This window comes from Pteronotus mesoamericanus, unplaced genomic scaffold (assembly GCF_021234165.1).
Source record: "Pteronotus mesoamericanus isolate MK-2021 breed Mesoamerican mustached bat unplaced genomic scaffold, CSHL_Meso_final contig_2, whole genome shotgun sequence".
In the NCBI taxonomy this organism is placed as follows: Eukaryota; Metazoa; Chordata; class Mammalia; order Chiroptera; family Mormoopidae; genus Pteronotus; species Pteronotus mesoamericanus.
Window position 1 is genome coordinate 29,447,004 of NW_026555084.1, and position 23,143 is coordinate 29,470,146.

A 23,143-nucleotide genomic window follows, 5' to 3' on the forward strand; every position below is an offset into this window, starting at 1 on the left:
AAAGAGAGGGAGAGAAACATCAACATGTGGTTGCCTCTCATGTGCCCCCCTGACTGGGAATTGAACCGGTGACCATTTGGTTTGCAGGCCAGCACTCAGTCCACTGAACCACACCAGCCAGGGCATATTATACTTAATTTTAAAACTAAGTGGTTATTAAAAATTAGTGATCAGATAATTTTTAAAGTAAGTAATTGTTTGAGACAAGATGATGAATGAATTTTGGGTAGTCGAGAAGAGGAAGGAAATGATTCACATGTATACAGAAGTCCTGAAACCTAGAGAAGCAGGAAGTATGTTTTAGTTATCATAGCTTGCTCCCAAAGACGAGGTCCTTGGATTTTTACCTAGCTTAATGCGTAACAGAGAAAACAAAATCATGTACAAGTTTCCCTTACAACTAAAGGAGTCTTTCATTCTATAACGACAGAGCAGGGGGCGGAAAAAGGAGTCAGATGACTGAAAATATTTGACTTGCCCTTCTTACTACTGAAGGGTGGGTAGGGCATAGTCATTAATGGGGAAGAAAGGACCATTACTTCAAGATCACTGAAGACAACACAGAGTTGTATATAGTGAGAAGCACTACTCATAATTAATTTCTTTGCCTTCTTTGCACCTGATACACTCTGAGGTCATAGTACATACTCTTAAACACCAAAACACTAAAGCTAATTAGTGTTCTCACTGGACTACTACACTAATATTAGTGATCTGACCCTGGCCTATGACACATAGGCTTGTAGTAGACATTAATATGCTGAATAAATCATGGAAAATAAATTGACCAGCTCATTCATTTATTTATACAGTTTTTCTTTTAATCAAAAAAGTATATTCACATGGTTAAGAACCAAAAATACATACATTGAAAGGTCTAATAATGAAAAACAAATTAACCCTATTCAACCTCTCCTATCCCGTTAACTATTTTTTGTTACCTCCATATTATTAAACAGTACCCTAAATGCAGCTATATCTTGATTTATCAATTTTAAAGCACATTTACTCTCTGCATGAGTTTTTACCTCCCCTCAGTCCTCTACCCTCTCAGTTTAGTTTTAGCACTAGCTTGTCTTTTCAGCTTTGTAAGTATTCTACTTACTTGGTAATTTATTTTTCTCTTGTTTTCTCTCTCTCAAATTCTTTTTGTTAGAAACTGGCACTCCTGGATCGATCTTTTATGTCTCTTCTTTCATGTTTTCCTTTTCTTTTTTTTGAATGTATTGTTTTCTGTTTCCTCTGGAGTCATTTTGTGTGAGTGTGTGTATGTTCTGTTTGTGACTTTCTTTCCTTGGAGGTTTCCTCTATATGTCAGTATCTTTGTCACCCATTCATAGTTGAGGGTGAAGCACCAAAATACAAGTTGGAGCTCCATGCATGAATCAGGCACGGATGGGATAACTTCACTTCAGGGCAGTGTTGTTTAGTCATTTTTTTATTAACACTCCCTTAAGGAGCATATTTAGACATTTTTCCCCTCTAACTTCCCCAGCCCAGTGAAATTTTAACACCACAAGATTTACTGTCTATGTATATACTGTGAAATATTCAATGTCAGGAAGGGTTTTGGGGATGTCAGTTCTCTGAGCTAGGCAATTGATACATCTGCTCTCCTGTCTGTAATTATTCTATGAGGAAAGTGGGGTAGAGATGAGGGTCACCAACCACTTACGGACTTTGAATTAGTCTCCTAGTTTACAGTTCTGTAACTGCTGTCCTCTACCAGGCATTTGTAGGTCCTGAGGCTCTTCTTGTTTTTCAGTGAGGCAAAGTCATTCCTTTTTGTCCATGCCCATCTGTTTGAGCACTGTAACCCATTTCTTCCTCTATAACCCATTTCTTCCTCTACCCTGCTGCTTCAGTTAACATTCTTCTTTATGTTTTATAGTGCTTCTTTATAGACAAAGAGGAAAAAACTTGATTCATTGTCTCCTCTCAAAAGCTTTTATCATCTAGGTGTAAGGCCCAGGATAGTAAGATAACGAGATAACTTTAAGGTATGTGATTCTATGAACTATGAATTTCATAATGTGTTTTGCTCTTTTTAGGACAACAATTTGTAATCTTTACACAATGCCACGAATTGGAGAGCCTGTCTGGCTTACAATGATGTCGGGGATCCCAGAAAAGAACCACCTTTGCCATCGATTCATGAAGGAGTTCACTTTTCTAATGGAAAATGCTTCAAAGAATCAGTATGACTTACTTTATTTATCTGTTGGAGCTATCTTAAATATCTTAGCTATTATTTACTGTAACTAGATACAAATTGTGGGCAAAATCAATTACAAAAGTAAAAGAATTAGAAAAGAAGGCCAGAAAACTTTATGAACAAGAAACAGTAAGAATGTCTATGTGTGAAATTAAAATTCCTGACTCTTACAGAACTCTGAGGCCTCCCATTTTTTTGCGAATTGTATCCACTTTTGCATTTCATTCCATAGAAATTTAAAAAGATCATTTTTTTTAATGTGATCCATTTTTAATATACTTTATGCTATTGCTTTTCTCATCAAATTTGTAGAATTTAGGTGAGTAGTTCAGATATTTTTATTCTCTTTAATGGTATATTGCTTAAGACTTCATTTTCTCATTTAGGAATTTGGAAAAGTATGCACCTCTTGGTTGCTTAGTTAATAAACTGTGCAAATTAAACAAGGGAAAGGATCCATAATTTTTCAAGTAAAACCACGTATTTGTTCTGTAATTACGATTGGAAATAGCTCCTGGTGAATGCTGTCTTTATCTTAAGGATTTTCTTTGACTCCTACACAACCGAAAAATTAACTTCCATCTTCATTCTGGTGATAATGCCTATCCTTCTCCGCTCTTTTTTTTTCTTATCCTGATTGGCCACATGAGAATATGTGCTCTCTTTTCTTTATTCTGTCACTGTATTTTACCTGAGGTTTCACAAAGGCAAACTGGAATATGACAGGATGCATTTTGTTTTTAGATTCTTGCCAGCACTCATTACTGCAGTTTTGACCAATCATCTTGCGTGGGTTCCAACAGTCATGCCAAATGGACAACCGCCTATAAAAATATTTTTAGAAAAACATTCCTCTCAGAGTGTGGACATGTTGGCGAAGACTCATCCATATAACCCACTTTGGGCACAACTGGGTATGTAGTCTGATAACCCCTGCATTATGCATTATATTTAGACTTTTATAGCAAAAAAAAACAAAAAACACAAAAAAACAAGAAGTAGTAGTAAATACTCTTTTACCTCCTTCATTCTAAAACACCTAGTCATGACTTGTTCTGTTACGTCTGCTAAGTTGTCTTATCCTCCCCCTGCCCATCTTATGTGTGATACTCCTTGGAGATAGAGAGCTGCAGCTGGAGCAGAAAGAACAGGATAATGGCTGGTTCACTAGCAGTTTCAGAGTCTTCGGGGGTGGGGGGGCGGTTTGTGTTAGGTCCTTTGCCTAGCAGGAATGAATCAGTAAAGTCACCCGTGAGAGCTAGAGTAAATCTGGTTAACTGAAAAAGCAGTCATTGAGATTTATGTTGTTCCACTTTATTTGTTTGTTGAGTAATTTTGGAAAATGTTTACCTTCGTGCTAGGCCCCTGTGAATAAATAGTTAATAGAGAGACAAGGGGATAGTTGATGAGTAGACAGTCATTACGAAGACGGTGTTGAATGGTGCTTAAAAGCACAGACTGTGGAATCAGGCATACCACATTTGAATCACAGTTCCCTTATTTGCAAAGTGGGGATAATGATAGGTAGTACATACTTCATTGTGAAAATTAAATGAGAGAATACATGTAAAGTGCTTAGGACAGTGTTGGTAAATGTGCCTGCTGTTAGTCCTACCCTTACTCTATTACTATTAAGTAATGGGAGGGGCATATGAGAACATTTTAGTGTCCTGGTAGAAACTTACCTTAGGTTGTGCTGGTGAGTGAGCTTGCCAGGCAGATTGTCATGTGGCATATTAATTCAGGTAACCAACCTCCCTTCCTCCTTCCCTCTTTCCTTCCTCCCTACCACCCTCTTCCCTTTTTCCTTCCCTCCCTCTCTTCCTCCTCTTCTTTTTTCTACCGAATTACAGAATAATGGATACACAGCAAACACATATATAAAGTATGCAATTTTATAATTTTGGATGTATATGTCAAAATAATGCCTCTGAAACCATCACCAACATCAGGTTGGTGAACCTATCCATCTCATTCAAAGTTATCTCAAGTCCTCCCTTCTGTTCTTCCCAACTCTCCCTGGTCACCATTCCATATACCCAGGGAGCCACTGGCCTGCTTTCTGTCACTATAGATGAGTTTGCAATTTCTAGAGTTTTATATAAATGGAATCAGCAGTACATTCTTTTTATTTTGTCTGACTTCTTCTGTTTAACATAATTATTTTAAGATTCACCTATTTTGTATGTATTAATAGTTCATTCCTTTTTAATGAGATGCAGTATTCCATTGTATGGTTAATCATGTTCTTTTTTTAAATCATGTAATTCATTAGTATAATTTTGGACATTTCAAACCTATCTTTAATTCTATAGTTATTCAGTACATGTTATATGTAAGGCTCTGTGCAAAGAGCATTGGAGGGTATTAAAATGAATGATATCTAGTCCTTGAGCTCAAGAAGTTGACAGTGTCATACCGTGGGCAATACGTATGTCAACAATAATGATAATTCAAAAAGGATCTATGAGAGAAATAAAAAGTTCAGTGGTAGTTCAACTTCAGAAACTTACTTTTGCCCAAAGGAAGATGATTGAGTGGAAGCTTTGGACTGACAGAAATACAGAGGGAAGCCCTGACTGGGTGGATCAGATGGTCAGAGAAAATTGTCCCTTACACCAAAAGGTAGCAGGTTCAATTCCCAGTCAGAGCACATGCCTAGGTTGTGGGTTCATCAGTCCCTGGTTGGGGCACATGCAGGATGCAACAGGTCAGTGTTTCTCACATTGATGTTTCTCTCCCTCCTCCACTCCCCAAGAAAAAAAGAAAACATGTCCTTGGATTAGGAATTAAAAAAAAATACAGAGGAAAGGGAATGTATGTAACATGAGTAAGGGGGTCTAGCTGTTAAAAGTACTGAGCATATTCAATGGTCTGGTTTAAGTAGTCCACTTTTAAGGTGGGACTTTGGGTAAATAAAGATGTAAAAGGGTAACTATAAGAAGGTACCCTGGAGAAATAAAGTGGAACTATTCATGAAAGACTCACTTGCTATGCCAATACAGTTTCAATTTATTTAGTAAATAGCAGGAACCTTGGGAATAGTTTTGAACAGTGGCATGATGGTGTTAGGGCCAGTGTGCTAGCCAAAAAAGAAAATTTATCATAGTACTGTCCATAGCATACCTTTATTTGAGATCTATATGTGTTTCTTTAAAAAGTGAGGGTTTAATAAAGTATAAATAGAGGTTTTTAAATGTGTATACTGACAACATGCAAAATTTAATTCAGTTTAATGACTTTGAAGTCTCCATTTTAAAGTGTTTTGGCACCTTTGTTGGTTTAATTTGAGCTATAGCCTAAATATAGAAATGACATTGATAATTCTTTCTTATCCCTGTCCACGTTTTTTTAATGTAGTGGCTGCTCATGTCTAGTATGGATACAAAAGTGAAAATGAACCACATGGCTAAATGTGTTGCCCTGTTTTTCCCTCTTAGGATAGGTCTCACTCTTCATGACCTTTCTGGTCTATCCTGAGGACCCAACCCTTGCCCTCAAGGGGAATGGAAGAGAAAGTGGGCTTTTAAAACCATGGGCATTGTGGTGTTTTGGGTAGGATAGCAAAAGTTAATGTTTGGTGTTATAATTTAAATCAAGGAAGGTTAAGTGTCATATGACTGCTCTAGCTCTGGTCCGTTCCACCACCACTCCCTCCCTCTCCTTGTCCACCAGAAGATAATTGGCCTTTTTTCTCTTCTCTCTATTGGATGCAGCTACAGAATCTTTTTGCACATAGTATTTCAGGCAGTACTTCTCCACCCAGATGGTATGCCCTGTTTGGGGTCTGGCACAGAGAAGATTCAGCTGACTTTTTGCTTGAGTTTTTTAGAACTGTAGTGCCTTCTTAAGGAGGAAGGTATAAAACCCCTCCATTCACCTTTCTCTTTGGCTTAGATTGTTTATCTCATCCTACTCTCCTGAATAGTCACTCACCCATTAAAGAACTAAGAATAAAACCAGAACCCTCATAGAGTAAGAGTAGGTTTCCAGTAATTGAAAATAGCCTGCTTAGCTGCATGAGTAGAGGATGTGCCCATTAACTGATTTTTCTGTTGCAGGGGACTTGTACGGCGCTATTGGATCTCCCGTAAGGTTAGCAAGGACTGTGGTAGTTGGCAAACGACAAGACATGGTTCAGAGGCTGCTTTATTTTCTCACCTATTTCATACGATGCTCTGAACTTCAAGAAACCCATCTTTTAGAAAACGGAGAAGATGAAGCCATCGTTATGCCAGGCACAGTAATTACTACCACATTAGAGAAAGGTGAAATAGAAGAATCTGAATATGTGCTTATTACAATGCATAGAAATAAGAGCAGTTTGCTCTTTAAAGAGTCAGAAGAAACAAGGACTCCTAATTGTAACTGTAAATATTGCAGTGGTCCACTTCTTGGGCAAAATACAGAGAATGTTTCACAACAAGAGAGTGAAGATGTTCAAAACAGATCTAAGGAGCTGCTAGGAATTGCAGATGAGTGCGGAATGATTTCTTCTCCTGACCACCAAGAAGAAAATGCTCTTGATGTTAAACAGTGCAGAGATAAATTAAGAACTTGCTTTGACACCAAGTTAGAGACAGTTGTTTGCACGGGATCTGCTCCAGTTGACAAATGTCCTTTGTCGAAGTCAAGCTTAGAGCCAGCAGAAGAAACATGGCAGAGTGATGAATTGCTGGATTCTGGAAATCACACAGGCAAAGTGCTGAGATCCACAGGAATGATTGTGGAAAAAAAACCTCCAGATAAGCTTGTGACTGCCGCATTTTCTTGTGAGGCAACTCAGACAAAGGTTACTTTCTTGATTGGGGATTCTATGTCGCCTGACTCAGATACTGAACTCCGGAGTCAGGCTGTGGTGGATCAGATTAGTAGGCATCACACCAAACCACTGAAGGAAGAAAGAGGGGCTATTGATCAGCACCAAGAAACTAAACAAACAATGAAGGACCAATCTAAAGAGTCCGATATACCAAACATGGTTTCTGGAGAGCCCTGTGAACTTCCCTGTTGGAATCATTCAGACCCAGAAAGCATGAGCTTATTTGATGAATATTTTAATGATGAGTCGATTGAAACCAGGACTATAGATGATATTCCAATTAAAACAAGTACAGACAATAAAGAACACTGCTGTATGTTAGAGTTTTCAAAAAGATTGTGTACAAAAAACAGCAAGCAGAACAATGAATTTTGTAAATGTGTAGAAACAGTTCACCAAGATTCATGTAAAACCTGCTACCCTCAGCAGGACCAAAGAGATACACTCTCCATTCTTGTCCCCCATGGGGATAAAGAGAATTCAGAGAAAAAAATAGCTGTAGGAACTGAATGGGACATTCCAAGAAATGAAAGTTCAGATAGTGCTCTTGGGGACAGTGAAAGTGAAGATACAGGTCACGATATGACTAGACAAGCAAGCAGTTATTATGGAGGAGAGCAAGAAGATTGGGCAGAAGAAGATGAGATACCTTTTCCTGGGTAAGTAGAAAGTTTCTGCTTATAGTAGGCCTTCTATAAATATGTACTGTTCTTTTGTTTAGCTGGTCTCTGAAGGTTGGTAGCAGCTAATTAACATGAAAGAAGAGGTTATTTTCCTACACAAATTCTCTTTCATTGTCATGTTCTGTTACTCATAGGAAAGATTAAGGGCTAAAGCCCCTGAGGCACCCCCAGAAAGGCTTTGTGAAGGCAGTAAAGTTATGCTGGTATGTAGGAGACTTACTACTCCTTAGGAGTTTGCAGGCCATTTATGGGTGAATTGTGCCCCCATAAAGGAACTATACTGAGCTTGGAAACTAGGGAGAGAGAATCACTGAAAATGGTGGGAAATGGTTGTTATAAATAAATTTGGCCAAGACTAAGAGGAAAACAAGCAATGTATATGAGTATTCTGTGTCAGGTATATGAAGAGAAGATTCATACTTGAGAAAAGTTAGAAACCAAACTTTAGGTTAATGAGATATTAAGCTACACTGTTTGGGATGATGGTTTTCATAATCTGATTATATAAAGAATTTGTTATATACACAAGGGAAAGTATTCCTAAAGTCTATTACGGAAAATATATGCTTACCTCATTACAAAGTTGTTCATCAGACCCTATTCTCTGGATAAGGAGGAGTATTTTGTGGTCTGATTGAATACTTGAGCCCCTTTTTGTATAAGAATAATTGTACTCTATATTTTGTAAAAAGTGATGGTATTAAATATGGACTGGTAGAGTCCAAAATTCTTTTTTATTGTAAAAAATGTTTATTACTAATTACGTATACCTTCTTGTGGGACCTTTCTTCTAGGTCAAAGTTAATTGAAGTTAGTGCTGTTCAGCCTAACATTGCCAACTTTGGGAGATCCTTGTTAGGTGGTTACTGTTCATCTTATGTGCCTGACTTTGTTCTTCAAGGAATTGGGAGTGATGAGAGACTCCGTCAGTGTCTGCTATCAGATTTGTCCCATGCTGTGCAGGTGAGTGACCACTGCTCTTGAGTTTATTTAGAATGAACTCTTTTAACCACTAGAATCCAGAATTGCCTTAATATTTTGGTCACACTTCACTGTGTAATTCAATCATTGTTCTCTGAATCAATCACTTTCTCTAATACCCGCATGTTTGTATTTGTTACCATGAAAACAGGTAGAGAGTATTCTAATATCCAAATGGAAATCTGAAATACAGAAAGTCCTGTATGTATTCTTGGATGTTTATAACTTAGATTATTTGCAATATCAGTACAATTGCAACTGCTTAAATGTAAATGGAATTTTTTTCTTAATTTTTTCTTCAGATTATTCTTTGCTAGACTGTGGGAGTACAGTTGGTTTGTGTATATTGAGCTTGTATTCTGACACCTTGCTGAATTCTTTTATTAGTTTTTGAACTTTCTCTGTGGATTCCATAGGATTTTTCTACATACAGCCTTATATCATCAATAAATAGACAGTTTGATGTCTTCCTTTCTATTCTAATTTTCTTTTGTTTCTTTTTCTTGCCTGAACGTATGGTCCAAAACCTTAGTACAATGCTGCATAGAAGTGCTGAGAATGCTTCTATTCTTGTCCTGCTTCTATCTTAGAAAACATTGAGTCTTTCATTGTTAATGATGTTAGTTGTAGGATTCTTACAGATGCCCTTTATTGGGTGGAGAAGATTCCCTTCTCTTCCTAGTCTTTCTTTCTTTTTTTCTTTTTTTTTTCTTTTTTGCTGCTCCCCCCTCCCCCCATCATGAATGGGTAGGGGATTTTGTCAGATACTTTTTTTTGTGTTTATTGAAATGATCGTGTTTTTTTTTCCCCTTTAACTGTTAATGTGATAAATTACATATATTACTTTTTAGATGTTAAAACACCTCTTTGTATTCCTAGGGGCAAAAATCCCATTTAGTCATGGTATATAGTACTTTTTATACATTGCTGGATTTGATTTACAAATATTTTGTTGTGGATTTTGGAGTCTATATTTATGAGGGTATTAGTCTGTAGTTTTCTTGTGATGTCTTTGTCTAGCTTTAATATCAGAATAATACTTGCCTTATAGAATGAGCTGGGAAGTATACCCTCCTCCTTCTCTCAAGATTTTCTGGAAGATTGGTGTTATTTTCTTCTTTAAATGTTTGATAGAATTTACCAGTGAAGTCATCTGAGTCCAGGCTTTTAAAAATGAGAATATTTTAAATTGCTAATTCAGTTTCTTGTTATAGATCTATTCTGATTTTCTTTTCCTTCCTGATTCAATTTTGCTAATTTTTGTCTTTCTAGAAATTAGTTTCATTTAAGTCATCTAATTTATTGAAATAAAGTTGCTTATAGCATATACTGATTTTTTTAATTCTATAAGGTCTCTCATCATATTCCCTCTTTCATTCCTGATTTCTGTAATCTGTGTTCCCCCCGCCCCCCCATAAAGGTAAGAGATTTTCCAAAGAAGAGGTCATTCATGCCTTGATTCCATTAGTAGATATTGTTGGCCTATATGCATCAAACATCAGCAAGCTATGGCCCAAAAAGCAGACATATATGGCAAAAGAAGACAAATATGTCTGCTTTTTGTAAATAAAGGTTTATTGAAAATGAGCACACCCATTTATTTATATTCTCTAGGACTGTTTTCCTGCCTCAACAGCAAAACTGAAGTCATTGAGATAGTGAGCGTATAGCCCCTTTCCTGATTGCTATTCTAGCTTAAAGTTTATTTGTTGATCTTTTCAAGGAAACAACTTTAGTCTCAGTTGGTTTTCTCTTATTACCTGTCTTACATTTCATTGTTTTCTATCCTAATTTTATTATTGGGTTGACCAAAAAATTTAGTTTTTTTCCATACGATGGCTGTTAGTTGTCTTTAACTTCATTCAAAACAGTTGTTAGATTGTGTTGTGACAGCTTGCATATCAACGTGCATTTAAAAAAACTTATCTAAATTGGTGAATTTTTGTGCAGCCATTTTAATATTGAAGATGGAAGACTGTACCGAACATTTTCAGCACATTATGCTTTATTAATTCAAGAAAGCTAAAAAACAACTGAAACACAAAAAAAGATTGGTCCAGTGTATGGGGAAGGTGCTGTGTCTGACCAAACATGTCAAAAGTGGTTTGCAAAGTTTCTTAGGTATTACTGACATTTTGGCGAAATAATTACTTGCTGTGGGCTGTCTTACGCATTGGAAGATGTTTAGGAGCACCCTTGGCCTCTACCCACTAGAGACAATAACTCTAGAGATGGTATCTTAGAGATGACTCTAACAGATGGTTGACAGAGTATTCAAATCAATAAAGTTATTGGTGAAAATGAAAAATGTGTCTTTAATTGTACAGAAAAAACTAAATGGACTTTTTGGCCAACCCACTGTTTCTTTCCTTTTGCTTGTTTTGGGTTTAGTTTGCTCTTTTTCTAGCTTCTTTTTTTTTAAAGTACATTTTATTGATTATGTTACTGCAGTTGTCCCAATTTTTCTCCCCTTGTCCCCGTCCACTTCCCTCCAGCAGTTACCCCTGGTAGTCCATGTCCATGGGTCATGCATATAAGTTCTTTGGCTTCTCCATTTCCTGTACTATTCTTAAAATCCCTTTGTCTATTTTGTACCTATGAATTACACTTTTTAATTCTGTACCTTCTCCCCCATTCTTCCCTTTTTCCCTTCAAGTTGATAACTCTCCAAATGATCTCTATGCTTATGATTCTCTTCCTGTTCTGGTTGTTTGCTTATTTTTTTGTTTTTTAGATTCAATTGAGAGTTATGAATTTGTTGCCTTCTTAATGTTCATAGTTTTGATCTTCTTTTTCTTAAATAAATCCCTTTCACATTTCATGTAGTAATGGCTTGGTGATGATGAACTCATTTAGCTTTACCTTGTATGGGAATCATTTTATCTGCCCTCTGATTCTAAGTGACAGCTTTGCTAGATAGTGTAATCTAGGTTGTAGGTTCTTGCTTTTCATCACTTTGAATACTTCTTGCCAGTCCCTTCTAGCCTCCAAGATTTTTTTTGAGAAATCAGCTGATTGTCTTATGGGAACTCCTTTGTAGGTAACTGCTTTTCTCTTGCAGCTTTTGAGATTCTTTATCTTTAACCTTTGGCATTTTAATTATGACGTGTCTTGGTGTGGTCCTCTTGGGTCTAGCTTGTTTGGTACTCTCTTTGCTTCCTGGATTTGTATGTCTATTTCCTTCACCAAATTAGAGAAGTTTTCTTTCATTATTTTTTCAAATAAGTTTTCAATTTCTTGCTTTTCCTCTTCTCCTTCTGGCATCCCTATATTTGGATGTTGGCACTTGTGGAGATGTCCCAGAGTCATCTTATACTATCCATATTTTTGAATTCTTGTTTCTTCTCTCTGTTCTGGTTGATTCTTCATTTCTTCCTTATGTTCCAAATTGTTGATTTGAATCCCGGCTTCCTTCCCTTCACTGTTGGTTCCCTGTAGACTTTCCTTTATTTCACTTAGTGTAACCGTCATTTCTTCCTCTTTTTATTGTCTTACTCAATGATTTCTTTGAGCATTCTGATCACTAGTATTTTGAACTCTGCATCTGATAGGTTGGCTGCCTCCATTTCGTTTAGTTCCTTTTCTGGGGTTTTGTTCTGTTCTTTCATTTGGACCATATTTCTTTGTCTCTTCAATTTGACAGATTCTCTGTGTTTTTTTTTTTCTTCTGTGTATTAGGTAGAGCTGCTTTGACTCCCTGTAAAAGGTACCCGTCTGGATGAATGTGGGTACTTTAAATCCTTGGTTGTTGGACTTCCATACAGTTCAATTTCTTTTGACAGTTCTGGGTGTTACTTGTTTTGAGATTTAGTTGTAATTCTTTTTGTGGTTGCGCGAGGAGACGAAGTGTGTCCGCCCACACCTCCGTCTTTACCAGAAGTCTTTTTCTAGCTTCTTAAGGTAGAAGCTTAGTTTATTGATTTGAAACATTTTTTTCTTTTCATTTCAAAAGTTTTTATTTATTTATTTTTAGGGAGAGGGGAAGAGAGGGAGAAAGGCAAAGAGAGAAACATCTATGTGCAAGAGATATGTAGATCCATTGCCTCTTTCATGCCCACAACCCAGCCATGTGCCCTGACTGGGAATCGAACCTTTGACCTTTCAGTTCACAGGCCAGCACTCAATCCACTGAGCCACAGCAGACACGGGTTTTCTTTTCTACTATAGGCATATATAAAGCCATAAATTTTTCTCTAAACACTGTTTTAACTGAGTCTCATAAATTTGATCTGTTGTGTTTTCATTTTCATTCAGTTCAAACTAATTTCTAATTTCTGTTGTCATTACCTAGATCCATGGGTTATTTAGAAGTGTGATGTTTAGTTGTCAAATATTTGTGAAATTCTTAAATTTCCTTTTATTGTTCATTTCTAAATTAGTTCCATTGTGGTCAGACAACATACTTTGATTCAGTCTTTTTAAACTTATTAAGACTTGTTTTATGGCCCACCATGTGGTCTATCCTGGAGAGTGTTCCATGTGTACTTGAAAAGAGTAGTTGGCCGTTGTTGAGCAGAGTGTTCTACAGATGCCAGGTCATGTTGCCTAATAGCCCATGTCCTTGTTGATTTTCTTTCTAGTTCCATCAGTTATTGAGAGTGGAATATTGAAGTTTCCAGCTGGTTTTGAATTTTCTATTTCTCCCTTTAATTCATCTGTCAGTTTAATAAATTTTATTTTAACAGAACTTTTCACTCCCCTGCGCTCTACCCCCCCAAAAAAAACATTAAAAAGGAAATGAAGGAAGCCAAATGGGATATCATGGGTGAAACAGTATGGCTCAGTGAGTAAGCAGTGACTTGTCAGTCAAAAAGATTTAAACCTTTTGTGCCTGTAAAAAATTACTTAGAGTTATAAATTTTGGTGTTTTATTGTATAGTAGGGAAATTATGGTAAATCCAGGAAAAATTAGTCAAACTCATGGTCTTTGTATCTAAAAGATAAGTTGCTCAACCTCTTCACCTCAGTCAAATATTTACTGACATACTCTGTTCTGAATATAGTGCTAGCACTTCAAGGGATATATAGATGAAAAATAAATAGTTCCGACCTCATTAATTACTTAGTGTTGGAGAAAATAAGGTAAGTACATGAATAAGTGTAGTACACAGATAAAAAATAAATGAAGAAGATACAATACGTCATTTAACACTTCAGAGGAAAGAATTTGTATCAGTTGATGGTATTTGTCCTTCAGGGTGAAGGAACTATTGCTATTTTTCAATTTTGTCCTCTCACTGCCTATCATAGTGCTTAGTAAATACTGGGTTAAGAAATCCCATGTGGGTCCTTGTCATGCTTTCTGTGTCCTCCTGTCTTTTCTTATGTCTGATGTTAGTCACCCAGTCTCTCTTCTTCTTCCACCTGTACCTGTTACCACACACAGTGTTCTTTGGTGTTCTCTCTGAAAGCCTGGCATTGGATTCTTGTCTCCTATTTAAGACAAAGCATTTTGGTGTTAAGGGTTTCTACCTGCTAATTACTAGATGAGGAATAGTAATAATAATAATAAGCATTTAGTAGTACTCATGGTGACCTTAGTATGTATTAGACACTGAAATGTAACACCTCACTTAATCTTATAATAAATAATCCCTTTTGGTACTTATGACCATCTCTGTATTTCAGGTATGGCATGGAAAGGTTTTTAAGTTACATGATAGGGAATGGCAGAGCTAAGAATCAGTCTCGTTCTTAATTAAGCCTGTTCTTAAGCTGTGATTTTAGCCTCCTGTATCATACTGTCTCTAAAATAGATGAGCAAAGGTTACTGTAGATACAAATAGTAAAATCAGCATTACAAAGCTTGCAAGACTTTATTAGTGGTCCCATTCTCTTGTTCTTGGGAGTCTTTCCACTATGGTAAAAAGGATGAGTTTCTATCTTCTGTGTTTCATTTTAGTAACTGAATTTTTAGTCTTTTCCTTTGACATTTTTATTTATAATAATTAAGATATTTATTAGCAGTGTTACAGAAAAAAGTGAAAAGTGAAATACCAATCTTACCTTAGCACTAACAGGTTGTTGAATTTATCAGTCATTTTTTTCCTATTCACATATAAAGTTTACCTTTTTTTTTTAGTAGAGAATAACTTTTATTTTTAATACAGTTTGCATCCAGCACTATTTTGTATTAGTTTTCAGGCGTATAGCATAGCAGATAGGCATCCATAGGGGTCTTTCCTCTGCTAATTCAGGTGCCTACCTGACACCATAGATAGTTATTACAATATTGTTAACTGTATTCCCTATGCTTTACCTTACATCCCCGTGACTATTTTGTAACTACCAATTAGTAGTTCTTAATCCCATTGCTTTATTTTACCCCACCTTCCCAACATCCCTCCCTTCTGGTCTCCATCAGTTTGTTCTCTGTATATATAAACCTGTTTCAATTTTGTTTGGTTGTTACACGGTTTATTTTTAATAGTTTTAGTTACTGTGTAATTAAAATTTATCATCACTGCATATAACATGAGAATTATTTTTAATTTGCTTACATGGAAAAACGTGTAAGAACCTCTTGATACATAAATAATGAGGATAGTACTTTTGAAAAAAGATACAGTCTTATTCTTCTGAACTTTATTAGTGAAGTGTTTTTTCTTTTCCTAAGTTTCTGAGAAAGTGGCATTTTTCTTACCACCAAATAAATACATATTTACTTCATAAAATGTTGAAATGTATAGAAAGTTAGACACAAGTTTTTCTAAGTCTACTAAGCAGTGGCAGCCATTCTTAGTATAAAAACTTCTCTCAGACATTATGCAATACATGGCATTGCAAAAGACAGCCTTGGCCACTTACTACCTATATATATCCTAAGACAAGATCATTAATCTAATAGAGCCTCAGTTTCTTTGGCTAAAGAAGATGGTACTACTGTTTATATGCCAGAGTTATACTGTGTGGTGTTTTGTATGTATTAGGTACCTTGTGACTAGTATCTTTTTGTCATCATTCCTATTCTGTATGTATGCATGTTTGTGTATATATGTGCTTATGCACACCATGTATGTATATAAAATTGAGGCCATTTGTGTATGTATATATTAATGCATACAAATATATGCCAATATAGATAAAATATATGCATGCCTATGTGTGTATATACATACTGTGTATGATATTTATATACATATATACATGAATATGGTATTATATTTACTGTTTTGAATTTTGCTTTTGTCATTTAACAGTTGATGTAAGAATTTGTTCATATCATTAATGTACTTTATAAACATATTAGTGTTCATTATTTCTTGGTTTTATCATATCGTTTTTCTCATTATTCTTCTATTGTTCAAGTTTATTTTTTTCCAGTTGTATTGATATATAAGTGATATATAACATTGTATTAGTTTAAGATGCAGAACATACTGACTTGATATATGTATATATTGCAAAATGATTACAACAGTAAGTTAATGTCCATCATCTCCCATAGTTACCATTTTTTTCCTTGTGATGCAGAGTTTTAAGATCTACTCTCCTAGTAACTTTTGACTATACAATATAGTATTGTTAAGTATATTTTCCATGCTGTACATCTCCAGAACTTATCAGTGGATGTTTGTACCTTTTGACCACATTCAGCCATTTTTCTGTACCACTGCCCTCACCACTGTCAACCACTAATGTGTTCCACTGTTTTTATGAGTTTGTATTTTTTAGATTCTACATATATGTGACATCATACAGTATTTGTCTTTCTCTCTCAAACTTATTCTACTTAGCATAATGCCATCAGGGTTTATCCATGTTGTTGCAAATGGCAGGATTTTCTTTCTCATGGCTGAATAATATTTCATTGTGTGTGTGGGTGTGTGTGTATCACATCTTCTTTATCCATTCATTTGCTGACAGGTTGTTTTTATATCTTGACAATTGTGAATAATGCTGCAGGTAAATGGGAGTGCAGATATCTCTTTGATATCCTGTTTTCATTTTCTTTGGATATATACTCAGAAGTGGAATAGTGGAATTGCTGGAGCATTATCATAGTTCTGTTTTTAATTTTTTTAAAGATTTATTTATTTATTTTTAGAGGGGAAGAGAAGGAGAAAGAGATAGAGACATCAATGTGTGGTTGCCTTTCGTGCATGCCCCACTGGGGACGGGCTCACAACCCAGGCATGTGCCCTGACTGGGAATTGATCTGGCCACACGAGCCAGGGCTGTTTTTAATTTTTTGAGGAACCTCCATACTGTTTTTCACAGTGGCCAAAACCAGTTTACAATCCCACCAACAGTGCACAAGGATTCCCTTTTCTCCACACCCTCACCAACACTTACCTCTTGTTTTTTTGGTAATAACCATTCTAAGACGTATGAGGTAGTTTCTCATTGCGATTTTGCTTTGCATTTCCTTGATAACTAGGGGTGTTGATCATCTTTTCATGTACCTGTGGATAATTTGTATGTCTTTGGAAAAATGAGTATTCAGTTGTTGTACTAAATTTTTAATCTTTGGGGGGTGGGGAGAGGTTATTAACACCTAATCAGATACATGGTTCACAAATACTTTTTCCCTTTCATTTTGCTGATGGTTTCCTTTGCTGTGCAGAGGCCTGTTAGTTTAGTTTATTTTTATAGCCTTTGCCTTTGGTGCCCAATCCAAAACATCATTTCTAAGACTGATGTGAAAGGCTCTTCTCTAATTTTCTTTAGGAGTTTATGGTTTTAGGCCTTAGGTTCAAGTCTTTAATCCATTTTGAGTTGTTTGTCTATGGTATAAGGTAGGGATCCAGTTTCATTCTTTTGCACGTGGCTGTCCAGTTTTCCCAAAACCATTTATTGAAGAGATTATCCTTTTTCCATTGTATATCCTTGGCTCCTTTGATATAAATTTATTGAGCATATATGCCTGGGTTTATTTCTGAGTTCTCTGTTCTCTGTTGCTTGACTTTTAAGAGAACTTGTCATTTTACCGTTATAAATAACATTGATACTATTGATATTTTTATGGATTTAAAACTCTTTCTTTAGGCTAGATTCTCAGAAATGAAGTTACTGGACAGTTTTTAAGGTTAGGACTCTTTTCATATTCTTGATACATGCTGGTTAATTTCCAAAAGACAATGCCAGTTTGAACAGCAATATACAATATGCCTAAGACCTGTCACTTCTGTAACATTTGGGGGTCTCATTTTTCATTTTTTAAAAGGATAACTGAAAAAAAGCGACCAATTTTGAAGAAAGTACAGTGAGGTTGATTTGGTATGTTTTGAGTTTAAAGTACAATTTACAAGCCCATGTGTGAATGCCTAGCAAGCAACTGAAAAATTAGATTTTGTAACAGGGTGGAGATAGGGGAATATCCACTAGAGAGGAGATACTTGAGGATTTTGGAGTTTATGTATTGTGAGTCTAGAAATGTTTGGGAGAGAAAAATGTTAAGATTTTGGATGAATTTGTATTGCAGAAATCATGGAACTCAGAGAAGAGGGCTTAAGAAAAATAAAGCTCTCGATTCACTGCTTCTCTCTCACATACGTACACTTTCCATTTTGTGACTTGGAAGTATCTCAAGCTGAATACAAGCTTTAGAGATTGTGAAGGAGGCCACTGCAAAGTCTCACTTAAGAATATGCTGCCATCGGTGTAGGCTGTTCTTTCCAGAAGTTGGTGAGGATAAGGACCGAGATTGGTTAAACTGAAATTTTGTCAGATTAGAACATTGCATATGACAACCCACTAAGTAAAATCAAGCAATTTCAGAATGAATGACTGGCATTGTGCTTCCTTGCAACCTTATTATTATTTATTAACAGCTCCTAAAGTGTGTTTAACTTGAATTATTTCTGATCTTAAACTTGGAATTTAGGCCCCTTTCTCTGGGGGGACTGCTGACTTAGGACCATTTTCTTTTTCTTATCAAAGATGAGGGGAGTATATTTGGGAATATTTTGATTGCTAAATCTTTTAAATCCTAGCCATGTGATAAGTGTGCTATAAAGTTACAAGGAGCTATGAAGTTTATTTCTGAAGTGGTTTATGTATAGCCCTTAAAACAAAGTATATTTTGTAGTAGTTTCTCCATTATCTGATTAGGCATTTCCTTGTGAGGATAATGAATGGATGGACCCCTTTCATAATTCTCATCTCCCACAGATGTCCACTGCTTTTGAAAGTAGTATCTGCCTTGAATAGTTCGTTATTCCACTTCACATTCCTCTTATTTTTCTTTTATAACCACAGAGATACTACATTAAAGTACATGTTCACTATCATCTTGGTTTTTAAAAATGTAAGATATGCCTTACATCTTTAGATGTATATACTGTTTTTAAAATTATATTTCAGTAATTAAGTTGATGAATAGAAAAATGTTATATCCTTCATAAGAGTTAAAAAAATATTTGAGTACCATTTTATAAAAAAAATTAAATATAAAGTGTACACCTCCGTGGAAAGTGTTCACAAAGTATCTTTCCACTCTTTTTCTTTGCCATTCTCTTCCTGCATTCTCAATAGCATTTTCACAAATTTGGTTACTTGTATCTAATTCTGTCTTTGAGTCTTCCCATTGTATTTCCTCTTACAGAATTATCTGTATTCCTTTCCCACTTATCAACATCAATCTTATGTATACTATCTCAGTGTCATATTCTTATGTCCCTTCCACTGTGTAACTCCCAGTCACACAGAACCCACTGTTGGCGTCTTATGCTACCCACAAGACCGATTCCTAGTTCATCTCTTACAAATGTCTTTTTATAGCCAGGTGTATTTATTTTCATCTTTCTCACATGCCTGTGAGCTCCATTATCTTATTTCCCTTAGCATCAAAGAAAAAGCTTTATTCAAAGTGGTTGTTCATTAACTGGGCAAAAGTATATCCTTTGAGGATGCCCAGGGTGGGTTTATCCAGGAGCAAACTTACATTATCTATAAAATTGTAATAATGTAAAAGCTTGAAAGAAAAAAGGCCATTGGTTTCAAATATGTCACATTGTAGTTTTTTTATTTCAGTCTTATCGCTGATAATCTGTATTTCCAGTGTTGAAGAAATCCCTACCTTTCCAAAGACAGAATGATGTTGAAGTATTGAGCACTGTAGGGCTCTTATCTCTTCGTGGTAGTGGTGCTGTGTAGTTGTCATTTTGGTCTTTTGTCATTTTTGGTCTTTATGTATAAACCATAGAAAGCCAAGAGCACAGCCCTGTGCATGTGGTCCTTTTGTCAGTACACATGAGTTAAAAAATAGTTTTTACTATATGCTAAATTTTCTAAATGTAAAAGTGTTACCTAGGTAAATGCTTGTGATAGAAATTCAAACAATATAAAAATAAAACAAAGCAAAAAGAAGAAATTATCTTTACACTCTTAATATTCCATATTCACAGAGATCTTTATGATAAGTAGTTCAGTGTATTTTCATTTTTTTTTTTATAAATTTTCATTCAGATATAAACCTTAATTTTTTAAAAAGTGTAATTGGGGTATTTTGTGTGTGTGTGTGTGTGTGTGTGTGTGTGTGTGTGTGTGGGTGGAGTGACTTTTTTTTCCATTTAACCATATTAGTACCTGTTGATTTGTCTCCGTTTAACTTCTGTAGCTATACTCTGGATATACAACTTGGTAAAGGAGAAAAACCTTGCGCATGTAGTGCGCATATATATTCATGTAATCTAGGAATAGCCTTTGAGGTGCTCAAGCAAATTAGTGCCTGGCACAGGGTGGGATGGTAGTATAGAACTTTACCACAGACTTGTTCATGTGACTCCCTGTTCTATCTATTTTAAAAATGTTTAGCTCTTTCAAGGTAAAAGACATTTTCTTTCAGTTGCCTGGCACATGGTTGGTACTCAGTAAATTTGTTAAATGAATGAATTAGCAAAACACCAGTGAAAGTTAAGTTCTGGATTCAAGAATGCAAAGTTCTGGTAATGAATCTCTACTTACAAAGATTGGCAGTAGCTGTCATAATTTAATATTCTTTTATTCTCTTTGTGTTTTATATATCTTCTTTGCCTCATTCTAGTAGCATTATCTATAAAAACTGTATTTGCTCATTAAAACGTGAATTCTTCTTTTCTTTCCAGCATCCAGTGTTAGATGAACCAATAGCAGAAGCTGTCTGTATTATAGCAGATATGGATAAGTGGACTGTGCAAGTGGCCAGTAGCCAGAGACGAGTGACAGATAATAAACTGGGAAAGGAAGTATTGGTTTCCAGTCTTGTTTCTAATCTGCTTCATTCTACTCTTCAGCTTTATAAACATAACTTGTCTCCAAATTTTGTAAGTATGTGTGAGGTCTGAATTTGAGCCTTCTAATGGGATGACTAAACTATTTTGAACGTGCCTACATTGAACACTATTAGCTTCTCCATTGTTTTCCTGAAAGAAGGTGTTATCAACGGAATGTTTGTGTTCCTCTAAAATTCGTGTGTAGGACCCCTAACCTCCAGTGCCAGGGTATTTAGAGATAGACCTGTTGGAGCTGATAAGGGTTAACTAGGTCCTGAGGGTGAGGTCCTCATGATGGGATTAGTGGCCTTATAAGAAGAGGACAGAAATTTAACTCTCTCCACCGTGAGAGGACACAGGGGGAAGGCAGTTGTCTGCCAGCCAGGAAAAGAGTTCTCACTAGACCCTGACCATGCTAGCAACCTGATCTCAGACTTCCAGCCTCCAGAGTAGTGAAAAAATAATTTTCTATTGTTTAAGACACTAATTCTATGGTATTTTGTTATGGCGGCCCAAGCAGATTAGGAAAGAAGGGGATGTGTGCAGGTATGTATAGTATATTCTATGATTTCAGCAGCCAGAATTCAGTGCCTGACTAGTGTCACCTAAGGGATGGACATGCAATGTCCCTGAGCTTTGTGAGAATGCCACTGCATTTTTTACCCTTGTTGTCATATTAGGACTTTGGATGACTCTTTTTTCATAATACTGGTAATGTCTTATCAGAGGCACCATTTTCAATTTTCAAGGTTCTTTTCCTACTTAGGAGAACTATAATACAGAATAGTTAAAAACCTCTGTAGATGAACATGGTAAAGGCCATATATGACAAACCCACAACTAATATTATATTCAAATGGTAAAAGACTGTAAGATTTATCCCTAAAATGAGGGATAAGACATGGTTGCTCACTTTCACCACTTCTATTCAACATAGTGTTTGTAAGTCCTAGAGAGCAGTTAGGCAAGAAAAAGAAAAAAGAGGCATCAAAATTGGAAAGGAAGAAGTAAAATTATCTGTTTGCAGATCACATGATCTTACATGTCAAAAACAAAGATTCCACAACAAAGCTGATAGACCTGCTAAATGAGTTCAGCAAAGTTGCAAGGTACAAAATCGGCACGCAAACATAGTTGCATTTCATTACACTAGCAATGAGCAATCTGAAAAGGAAACGAACAAAGCATTTACAAAAGACTAAATGAAGAAAGCACATCAAAAGTCTAAAATACTTAAGTATGAGTTAAGGAGGCAAGAGACGTGTACACTGAAAACTATAAAATACTGCTGAAAGAAATTAAAGACATAAATGAGAAGACAGCTTGTGTTCATGGATGGGAAGACTTAGTGTTATAAAGATGATAGCACTCCCCAAAATGATCTGTGTTTCAAAGTAATCCCTGTCAAAAATTCCAATGACTTTTTTTTAAAGAAATGGACCTATCCTAAATGTGTGTGGCATCTCAAGGGACCCTGAAAAAACAAAGTAATCTTGAAAAAGAAGAACAAAGTAGGAAAACACCCCTCCTGGTGGCAAGATCTAGTACAAAGTAACGGTAAATCAAAACAATGCGATACTAGACATATAGACCAGTAGAATATAATAGCCCAAAAATAAACCGTCACATATATGGTTAATTGATATGAGACAAGGGTTCCTTTTCAAACCACAAAGACAAAGGAGTCTTTTTCAATACCTCATACTGAAATAACTGGATATCCATATGCAAAAGAATGAAGTTGAATCTTTACCTTATACCATATACAAAAATGAACTCAGAACTGAACTTGAACAAACCTTAAATGCTAAAACTATAAAACTAAATAAAGCATGGGGGATAATCTTCATGACATTTGATTTGGCAGTGATTTCTGGGATTTGACACCAAAAGCACAGGCAGCAGATGTAAACAAACAGATAAATTGGGCTTCATCAAATTCAAAACTGCTTTGTATCAAAGGATACTGTCAACAAAGTGAAAAAAACAACCCACAGAATGAGAGAAAATATTTGCAAATCATATATCTGAGAAGAGATTGATATACAGAACATATAGGGAATGCCAACAACTCAACAATGACAAAGGAACAACTGAATAAACATTTCCCTGAAGAACCTATACAAATGGCCATTAGGCACAGGAAAACCACAATGAGGTACCACTTCACACCCATTAGGATGGCTATGACTTAAAAAAATAGTATTGGCCAGAATGTGGAGAAATTGGAACTCTTGTACATTGCCAG

The 23,143-nt window shown here is 35.9% G+C and overlaps 1 protein-coding gene across 2 annotated transcripts in view; it reads left to right on the top strand.

Moving 5' to 3' along the window:
• FNIP1 (folliculin interacting protein 1) overlaps window positions 1-23,143 on the top strand; it is a 113,770-nt gene that overhangs the window by 83,201 nt on the left and 7,426 nt on the right. For both annotated transcript variants that reach the window (XM_054568503.1, XM_054568504.1), the window contains 5 exons: window positions 2,052-2,198; window positions 2,960-3,129; window positions 6,277-7,696; window positions 8,515-8,683; window positions 20,749-20,946. In XM_054568503.1, the coding sequence (XP_054424478.1) occupies window positions 2,052-2,198; window positions 2,960-3,129; window positions 6,277-7,696; window positions 8,515-8,683; window positions 20,749-20,946 (2,104 nt within the window). The remainder of the gene's footprint in view (window positions 1-2,051; window positions 2,199-2,959; window positions 3,130-6,276; window positions 7,697-8,514; window positions 8,684-20,748; window positions 20,947-23,143) is intronic.